Here is a 10,667-nt window from a genome sequence, read left to right on the forward strand (position 1 = left end):
TCCCAATAGGAAGCCGGAGATTCTCCAATGGCAATCATTTGTTGTTTCAATGTGAAGTTACAGCTTTACAGACATACAGGCTGTGATGTGAAATGCGGACTGTTACACAGCCCTGGGGACGGAACCCTGTCTGGATATTGTAGGATTTCTATCACAGCATCTTGAGACGCTTGTCGACATAGCTTAGCGGAAATTGCGGCGTGGTTACAACAGCTTTTCAGCGTAGACTGGTTTCGCTTACATGACGGAGTCTCAACTGAAAAAGTGGAAAATTTGCTCTGGTTGAACCTTCATGACCTCAGCATTACCCACAAACATGACCTCTTTGTTTGTAATGTCCGGAAGTCCTTGTTTCCTTGATAGCCATCTTCCGGACTCCATTCAGAGAAGATTAAGGTTCAGCATTGTTCTCTGTGTCCGGTCTAAAACAGTCACTTGCAACAGCTTTTTTCGTGGTGTGCATCAGTTCTGCGTATCAACAAACCACAGACAAGCCTTGTTGGTGACATTTCGCAAGCTGTTTTTCGCTACGCACAACAACCCATTGTTATTTAGAGTTCTTTCTTCCGAATATTGCAAGATCTCCATACATTTGGTCACGTTAATGCGGAACCAGGTCCTTTCGATTTGAAGTAGGGCGCTATTGTTTTCTTTATCTCTCCCGTTCTTGTGTAGTCAAGTCTTTAGACGCGCGCCTTCGCTGTGTCTAACCGACGACCGCAAATCCGACATAAGTGAGATAAAGGGGGACATCGCAGCTAAACTGGACATCGATTGAATATGGTCATCGTGATGTGGAAAGTACTAAACTGCAAACAAAAGATTACTCACCCGCTACAGTATTCCTCCCCACGGATAAGCTTCCATCACGCAGATGGCTCACTGCTCAGGAGGAACTATTTATTGTCATTTCCGACACGAATAAGCTGTTTCGCAGTACTGTGTCGTCCTCATTTTGTCAAGACACCTTTATAATGACGTATCCAACGTGTGGCAGAAGGCGCACATTAACGCCTTTCACAAAGAAGACAACCCTGGGTCGTATGTTTGCCATGTTCAACTCCCTTTGTTGTTCCTGCCGCCATTGTTGAAAGTTTTTTCACCCACATTCAGCGTAAAAAATGTCGCACGGCTAGGTAAAACATAAGCGTTAGTTCTGTGCTTGCGTAGATATTCACCTCCGGCTACTAAATTGGGTGGGTACACTGAGTAGGCGAGGGTTGATGCATGGCTGTAGTACGTTCAACACCGTATAGGTCATGAATAGCCGTTGCCTGACTTTGTAGTTGAAGCCAGTGGAATATGACCGCGGCGGAACTTGTATGGTTCCGTTTTTCTGAGCGAATGGCATTTTGGGAACAAAACGGTTTAGAACACCAAGAATTTCAAAATGATGAATGGTTGTGTGTAACCGACTTGAACAAGAATAAAAATATAACGGCTCAGAAGTTCTTTTCAAGGTCAGCATATTCATGGGATGGCTTGGTTTTCATGCTGCCTTATATTGGAGTCATGACGCTCTCCGTAGACTGTTTTCTTCATCCCTATTTCCATTCGTCACTGGATAGTTAAGAGGAAGACTGACTTGAAACTTGGCCCGTACCTGTGTGTGTGTGTGTGTTAGTTGATCAAAGCATCGTGCGGATTTCTAGATTTGCAATGGTCACTCAAGTATGAGAACAATGGTCATTTCTTTTCCACTATTGAGTCTCTGTTCTTGGATCTCTCCATCTGCTTTTTACATAGGGGTCCTAGTTTTGCTCATCCGAAACTTGTCTCTTTCACATCAACTTACGATCTGCCAACCTGTTGGGTAGTCATCGGATCACTCAGTTCTGAAGCAGAAAAGCCAGGGATCTGTTTTTTTCCTGGTCGCAATAGCAGTAATCATTTCGGCATAGTCGAAGTCCTACTTTGCGTGAGCCGAACTTATCACCTGTGTATTCTCCAACGCGTTCACCGGTTGATAGTCTTTTAGATGCTAAAATTACCACAAATGCAGGGTTTCATTCAGTTCCGAACAAGGCACAAGTTCCTTCAGGACAGCCTTACTCGGATGGCTTAAAAGAAAGAGTTAAATTGTCACGACGGTACCCGATTCGTGACCTGAAACACGAAGTGCTGCGTAGCCCTGGTAGTATCGGTGGAATTCTGTTGCTACACCATAAGATTACCCTGTGAACATTTTTTGATTCTTGCTGACCTAACTTGGAAGAAATAACGACTCGAAGGAATCTGACCACAAGGTTTCTGAAAACTCTTCTACAGTCCACAACCGGTTCTACCCTTCTTGGGATCCATCAGGTAGGTGAAGTCCCTGAGTGTCTGACAACGTTATGTTCGAATTGGGCCAAAATTGCACGAAACTCGCGAACGCACTGGTTAGCATGCCAATTTAGTTTTTACGGAGAATCAACTGAATTCCAGCTGAATGTCTCGTTCACGATATTCTACAATCAAATGTCGGCTTGTTCGCTGAGTTGGGCAATTTGATTGCAAACGTTTCATCACCCATCGAGGTGACATCATCAGTGCATTGTTTGGGAGCGTAACTCACCGCACTGGGGTTAGGCTTTTTAGCCGAAGGCTCTGGTTTATGACACTAATCGTCTTCCTGTGTAGTCCTGGGTGCCCTTGCAGTATCCCAGCCCACGCAAAGCCATGGATTACACAATTACCAACGATCTCATGCCATATAGGAACTCGCGGACTGTAACTACGAGTCAGATCGGAGGCGGTCGAAGAGTTTCGACCTGTCGCCTGCCAAGAAAGGCATTGTTTTCCGTGCCTTATTCGGAACCTGGAGATGGACAGAAGTTGACATTGCAGGAGGGAATGAAGAATGGTTTGGGTGCCGTTAGTGCTTTTCACCTTCCAAGCTGAGATTCACGTGACCCTCCCTGCGTTGTGCTGGTGACTATCAGGAAGGCCAGATTCCTGAAAGCAACTAATTAATGCCCGAAATCTACTGAGAACCTCACCATCGCTAGATGTTGACCAGACAGGCAACGCCCCCTCAATATGCAGCGCGTTACAGCCTTGTATCAAACCCAGACAGCGCGTCAGCGTTGGTCAAGGTCAGACAACTCCCTCCCCCCTCAGTATGCAACACGCCACAGCCTCGTGCCAAAAACAGACGCGTGCGTCAGCATTGGACCAAGTTCAGACAGTGTCCCTTCAATAAATAGCTTGACCGTTGTACTTTTGCACTCGTACGCACTCTCGCTCTCGTGCTCGTTTGTTCGGAAGATAGCTGTTGTGTTCCCTTCTGTGAGTCTTTTTTCCGGCATTAGGCACTGGAGCGGATCAGAAGTTAGATACAGCAAACTGGCGAATCAGCAGATATAATATATGGCTGCTAAAAGATGTCAGTTCATACCTAGATTGTCTGGCTGTGTTCGAGCCGCAGGAACCTCGGATTTTTATTTTAATCTAGCCTCAGATCCCTCGTGCTCCATTTCCTTCTTCTTTCTATTATAAGGCTCTATTTAAAATAAACTGACATGATTATAGGGCAATGAAAAATCAACGTTCTTATCTGGCTTTGCTGTCATTGATTGAGGGTAATTTTAAAACGTGACAGAAACAAGGAGTACCCGTGTCACCAGGTTATACACGGTGCACAAATCCAGTACGAACATGGGCATGCGCATTACGTTTTGTATAGCAGGGCCCCGATGTGTAACAACAGGGTGTAGTTAGTGATCTTCCCGTGATGAGGAAATCTGAGAACGCCTCGGTCTATACCTCAAGAGATATTTATCGTGTAACTAATACTGCGATTGTTTTATTATTCTCCCAATTAATATGCGTTTGCAAATAGACTACGTTTTCTTCTCAACCAAAAAAGGCTTTTTTGAGGCTAACTTATGTGAAATATGGCGAACAAATCTAGTGGACCGGAGAGTAGACCAACATGACCAAGTCCTGCGGATGTTCCTTATCCTAGGAATTTATTGTCCAGAACGGATATCAGTAAGATATAGTGGTCGTTGGCTTGTTTGCTGAGCTGGGTAATTTGATTGCAAACGTTTCATCACCAATCGAGGTGGCATCATCAGTGCGTTATTGGGGAACGTATTGGTTCGTAGCGGTGGGTTAGTGGTTGTGCTACGTACTACTACACTCCCCAATAACGCACTGATGATGCCACCTCGATTGGTGATGAAACGTTTGCAATCAAATTACCCAGCTCAGCGAACAAGCCAACGACCATCATCTACGCTACCTTAGCGTAGGATATTTTAATTGTTTCTCAGCCTCAGTAACGGGGTTGGAATTTGATGTATTGTAAAACTCGCTTATGGTTGCTTTTTGCTCCAAAACGAATGGTGATTTTTAACTGAGAATGAGATGCAACTGGAAATAGTTACTTTGCGACATTAGCGGAGGTGCTATCGATCCAAAATCATCGAACTTTGATGCAGTTGGACTGAAATGCATTTGGTTGTTATAGATTGTGCTCTGGTTTCCTCTCACTCGTATCATTCACCTTAGCTGCACTGCATGATTCCACGTTGACAGATATCGCACACATCCATTTTAGGCCTATCACATCAAAAACCCTACCAACCAATCGTCTCTGATTCCATCAACGCAAGATGGACCAAGTCGCATGGAGCCGCATTGACATTCGCAACTTCCGTCCGATTAAATAAACGTTTATGTATATTTAGGCTGTTTTGTATTCTACGCCCTTTTGTTTTAGTTGCCTCAATATTCCCTGATCTATTATCATGACAATCTTTTCACGCTGTGCGACCTATGCACTTGCTCCTTTCAATCCCATGGGATTCGTATGATATTCCTATTTTTCCCGAGTTATCCCTTTCGGCTTTCCATGAGTTTTTTTCTATGAATGATATCCAAACCTTTGGGCTACTTTCAAGAAATTTTGTGCCTACTAATCTCGTGTGGATAGGATTTTTTTGCATAAAAATCAGGTTTAATGCACTCCTCTTTGTGTTACACGGCCTTACGGTAGGTATTAAAGTCAGCAATCCCCCCACCCGCATAAAAGGACATTTAATCCATGCAAGGACACAAGTACACCCAGGCTAACTGTCTGTTAACCCGTGATTTGAAGAGAGATGGTCAGGATAAGCAGTGGAGATGAACTACACTCATTTGCACACTAGCTTGGTTTTGACGGAAGACCTAAATGAATCTGCCTGATTATGTCATGTGTGACGCACTGTCAATGGAAATGTGCTACACAGTTGGCTGAACTGGGGATGGACTGCTTCAGACATTCAAGCAGTGCTCAAGTATTTGGGTATATGAGCACATTCGGGCAAAGGAATGGAAAGGAGAACCAGTTTTGTGGCTATAGAGGCTAGGAGAGTTTGCCGGAGAAGGGCTTATCGAGGATAGACATTCTGGAGGCCGGAAGGAATGCTTGCTAACTTGAACGAGGATTTATGCTTTGAGTTGATGATCTAGGAAGAACGAAATCCACTTGATTTTGAGTCGGTTGAGTTGCTTTTCGTTCGCCTATCCTCACTCACACCTTGTTCCTATCGCTGTTGACGCTGATGTTAAAGGCAACGAGATTTTGATTTAGCTGACTGGCTGCTGCCAGTTGTGAATATTGAGATGAACGATGCGCGATCGAGCCATTTGGGAATCCTTGGATAAGGAGGATGGAGGAGGGCCAGTTAGTGTCATGAAGCAGAAACGGGTCGGGAACAGTATGGAACTTTGAAACACGTCCATATTGAAGTCCCCTGTGTTAGAGTGCACCGCTACCGTGTTTAGCAGTCTTTTCCAGTTAAGAATGTCCTAAAGAACAGCTTTGGCTTTACAAAGCGAGTCCACGATCGAGGACCAGAAGTGTGTCATTATTGACGGAGAGGCCACCTGTTAGTTTTCTTCGGAATCCTCTTAGTAATCAGTGCGGTGTTTACAGCTAGGCTTGATGACGATAGATTACATTACTGTCTATAAAAAAGAGAAACGGGTCAATAATTGTTTGAATTGGGTGATCCAGCTCGCTTGAAGCTGTGAAGCACCTTCAAATTTTACTACCCGGAGGGCAGTACAAGAGTTGCAATAGAACAGAAACGTTTGACGGCAATAGTTGCAACGGTGTTGTATGTACGATTTTTTCAAAAGAATCCAGACGACTGCGTCTGGCATTTGTGTTTTGAAAGCGTTAACAAAGTTTATAGTCTGACGAACTTACCTAATGGTAAATTTGAGTGGGTAAGTAGAAATGAGGCGTTCAAAAAATGTTGAGCGGAACTAATGAACAAAAGAGTCTGAGGGAAACCGCTATGCGAATACGCCAGCCTTGTCTTCATGGGTGCTGCTAGTCGGGCGATATTGGGGGAAAAGAAATAGGACGGAAATTACGGGTAACATATGGAGCGAGTCCTGAAAAGGAGCGGGCTTCCAATGGAATGGGAGGTAGATTCTCACCCTTTTGTTTCACGAAGTTTGACTTGGCTTTATTCCCGTTGGCTTTTCAGGCATTTCTCGCGGCAAGGAAGCAGGTATGAAGACACGAAAAGTGATTACGTAGACAGTAGCTTGGTAATTTATTCTTTTCCTTTACCACTCGCAGACACGCATGCTGTGGTAGTTCTAGAAAAGACACTGTCAAATTTTAAACAATCCGTTTACGAAGGATACGGCAGTCGCTGGAACTTCATTTTTTTTCCGAAGACGATGATGAATCTTTCGATTTTACAGCGTCTCAAAATTCACGTACTTTTAAGATATTCTGCGTGAAGGAGGGTGAAAAAAGTTGGACGGCGACACAATAAAGCACACTGTTTGGAAAAGTCGAGAAGCCGTATAGTGCTGGAGGTATGAAAAGTTTAAAGGTATGGGCTCTCCCTGAGTCTCTATCAAGTATACGGGTTGGAAAACGAATAAGTTGCAAGCAGATGGAAAGCTCATGCTGCTTTGCCAGCTGGATCTAGAACTGAAAAAAACCTAAAGGCCAATAATCAAGCTGTCTTCCGAGAATCACGGATGTAAGCAAGATGTCATCTTTGAGACGAAAATGTTGAGGTAAGATTAAGATTCGGAGGTGATAGGTTTCAGAGCCAGGAAAAATCTGGGTACGGGTATTCTGATGCGTGAAGAGAGAAAATAATGTGTACAGTTAGTAATGCAATAGATCTTGGTTGAATGGTCCATCCGATATCCAAAAGTCAGAGAGAGGGATGAATCGATTGTTCATTAGTTGTATGAAAAGAAAAAAACAGGCGGCCTAACTCACTCAATTTATCGGTAGTATGTATGATATTTGGGATTTCCTGCTGTACATGAATGCACTCTTGGGCGGAAAGCTGAAATCGCTGTAGGGCTGTCACATCTTTATTCGGATCGTCAGCAGTGCGCATCTCGCGAATTTAAAGAAGACTTAGAACTCACAACCTCCAAACCAGTGACCGAAATCTTCACCGTTCGGCCACCACAGATTACCAGTGCGACTGACTCGTTTTTAGACATGATGTGGCTCCGGTCTTCAACCACTCAATCCACAGCACGTGGCCACGCGCTGACTGGTTCCACAGGTGACGAGTTCTCAGGTGGAGGGTTCGCTAGTCGTGTGACATACTCTTCCTCCTAAGCTGCCTATAGTTAGGCGGGAGGGTGGCTATCAATAACAAACCGTCCTTCTAAAAAGTGATCGCTCTGAAGAATTTTCCGATTATAGACGTAATACACTACTCATGAGGTTGCTGAAAGTTCTGCCCATGACCGGTTTCTCCCCTCTGGGGGTTTATCATGTAGGCGCAGTCCCCGGGTTTCCGTCAACCTTATGTTCTACTTGAAACTAAATTGCACGAAATTAGCGAAATACACTCATTTACAAACAAATTTGGTTTTGTGAGAGACTCACCTAGAAGCTAGCTGAATCTCTCGTTTATGCTGGGCTACGACTTGGTTTCAATTAGAACACAAGGTTGACGAAAACTCGGGTAGTAACGGAAAACACGAGTAGCGAGTACGACCATGTGACAGAGTCGGCTACGCTGGTCAATTGTTCGGATTATGTCAACACCCCCAGTAGCTAAGGTGCCAGCACGCGTCGATAACTGTGAAGGAATCAGTGCATACACTGCCTAGTTCGAAAAGCCAACAAGTCAACTGTTTTCGTTTAATCTGAATTTGCTGAGTTTACATGTGCTGTTTTTTCTATCCAACTAGGAGTATAAGCATGGCACAGGGGATTCCTTATAAGTTTAACTCCCGCACACTTATTTGAGTTGTTCCACTTTGTGCACTAAATACAAAACACGATTGAAGTCATATTAGAAATGAGAGCAGGTGCACATTAAACTAAAACATGGGTCTTAGTTTTCTTCCAGCCTGGTGCAAGCGTAAACTTATTCTCCACTTAGGCAGCAGGATGACAAGCACGAATATCCTTGATGCATAGACAGGTTGTGTCACAGAAGGCTTGCCGCAAAGGAGGTAGAATATCAGCTTCGCTTAGCTAGGTCACCGTGGATACAATCGTTGCAGGTAGACAGTTTTGATACGTTTATACAAGCAATCCCGAGATTCAGCGGCGCGCAGATACCTTTCTCTAGGTATATTTCACACGCAACGTTGGACGACCGAGGACATATTTTCGCTTGTTTCGCTTAGATACGCTATTCGACTCTGGAAGAAGCATCTCAGCTGGTCTACTTGTTAGGATAATAGCAATGAAACGTGACACAACACGTTGGAACCTGCACTTGGATAGATTACCCGTAGAATACTCAAAATAACTAAAAGGAAATGTCTAGTAACCTTTCAGATTTCTAAAAGTATCACATTTTAAAAATTTCGGGCAAAACTTTACGATTGACCGCCGTCTCGACCTGTCTGTACGTGTCAGCTCTTTGTCTAATCCGTTGCGTTGCTTACTAACTCGGTCACACGCTGGAAGAGTTTTAGCTCAGCCCACTGTGCTCTTTTCAAATAATATATATCAACCCCACCAACACAATCCGCATGCGTGCTTTTCCGCCGTTTGGCAGAATGCAATTAGGGTTTCCTTACCTGACCATATCTTTCAGTATGCCGAGTAGTCCATTCGAATTTTAGCTCAGCTGTGCGGAACCTGTGACCTAGTTTGACGTCTGAATCGACTGGGCCTATCGGTCGTCAAGGTCACCTGCGTTCACGCCCTGTCGAAGTACTTGTTCTATGTGATTACTTAACCCTAAATCGTCCCACAGTTTGGATTTAAATATCAGTTTGGCACAGACGAATTAACTACCGATTGTGAACTGTGAAGCCGCTTCCGTGGTAAGGGAACCATAAACAGTCTCCATGTTTTCTGATCAGGCTGTATCGTCTCTCGTTTCCTGGTTGGTGCATTCAACAAGGTGCAGTTTATCCCCAAAACAGTCTGAAACCCTTTTTGTTCTTACGTCTGTTTACCTACTCCGTTAGAGGTTGGTGATGTTTGCGCATTTGTGCCACACATTAATTACACCACGAAGTTTCTAAAAAGTCCTTATAGTATGGATTTCACACTAGTTTGACCACTAGTTTAACTCTAGACGTTTCCACCATGGCCATATGGATCGAACACACGGCACTTGGCTTTTCCACGCTTTGGTGGCCACTCGGCACCCCACGTATGTGGGCATCACAAGGTGCCTCGATGGATGCTTGTTGCTAGGACGCAACGTGCGGTCCCCGTTTAGTCGCTAGCCTTATCAGCTGTAATCCAACTTTCGATCAGAAAAGTCGAGTGCTCTGCACGATGCAACATTAGTCGCGCGACTGAATTGCAAGTGTGTGGTGTTCAGACGTTTTGGGCAGATACCCCAGTCAATGAGGGAACTGCTCTTGCAGCAGTGGAAGACGAGAATGAGACATTTGCCACCAAATTTGGTACGAAAAGTTCAACAGACTGGGGGGAGGGTGACCTGCTTCGAGTACCCGATGATATGCTTGATTTAGAGGTAGCCTTATGGTGCTCCGACAACAACGTTCATGATCCAAATGGAGCTGATGCAGACGGTGGACTTAGGGGCGCCTGACGGTGTAATAGCCCTCGAGCAAGGTTAGCAGCCTGGTCTATGCATATTTGTAAAGCTTTAGCTTCTATCAAAAGAAGGAATAAACCGAGAAGATGAGAAGGCGGACTTTCTGGAGTTATAAAGAGATGCGTGTTATACATTAACCCGTGAAGTGAGAGCTATTACCAAACTCAGTCAACAAAACTGAACCTCAAGAAGATGACAACCGACTTCGAGGAACCAGAGGCTCTGTTCGGAATTCTTCGGATTTTGGTGGCCGACAAGTCAATTAACAGAATCTCGAAGGAATAGACTCTGAGACGAAAAGCGAATCCGCTTTCGGCGTGGGAGTTTCCGTTGCGGGACATAAAAGCTAGAGTTTATACGTGTGTACATTCTGAAAGAAATCTGTGGTGGTTCGATATGAGAGACTGTCGTTTGTCCTATCAGTTCATCTGTGATCGTCTCAGAGGACTGTCTCTCGAGATTTGATCAGCTTATATGATACCAACGGTGTAGGTTCTTTCGGGGCTAGAGTTTCCCGGGTCTGGGTAGGGCACCATTTCAAAGGTCTTGACGTTCCGTTCCCTCTCAAAGGCATCCAACTAGTCAATAGGACACCACTTTCTGTTCTCAACAGCAAATTTACGAAGGAAACCTAATGATATCAAATCGACCTGGATTGTTATA

The 10,667-nt window shown here is 44.5% G+C and overlaps 2 protein-coding genes across 2 annotated transcripts in view; one reads left to right on the forward strand and one right to left on the reverse strand.

The window, feature by feature from the left end:
* The window catches only part of T265_07440 (hypothetical protein), a gene marked incomplete at both ends in the record, with an annotated part of 100,160 nt that extends 95,249 nt beyond the window's left edge, over positions 1-4,911 (forward strand). The window contains one exon of the mRNA XM_009172958.1: positions 4,547-4,911. The remainder of the gene's footprint in view (positions 1-4,546) is intronic.
* Positions 1,910-10,667, reverse strand: part of T265_07439 (hypothetical protein) — a gene marked incomplete at both ends in the record, with an annotated part of 56,780 nt that continues 48,022 nt past the window's right edge. Inside the window, one exon of the mRNA XM_009172957.1 lies at positions 1,910-1,971. Coding sequence (XP_009171221.1) covers positions 1,910-1,971 — 62 coding nt within the window. The remainder of the gene's footprint in view (positions 1,972-10,667) is intronic.

This window comes from Opisthorchis viverrini (genome assembly GCF_000715545.1).
Source record: "Opisthorchis viverrini unplaced genomic scaffold opera_v5_173, whole genome shotgun sequence".
Taxonomy (NCBI): Eukaryota; Metazoa; Platyhelminthes; class Trematoda; order Opisthorchiida; family Opisthorchiidae; genus Opisthorchis; species Opisthorchis viverrini.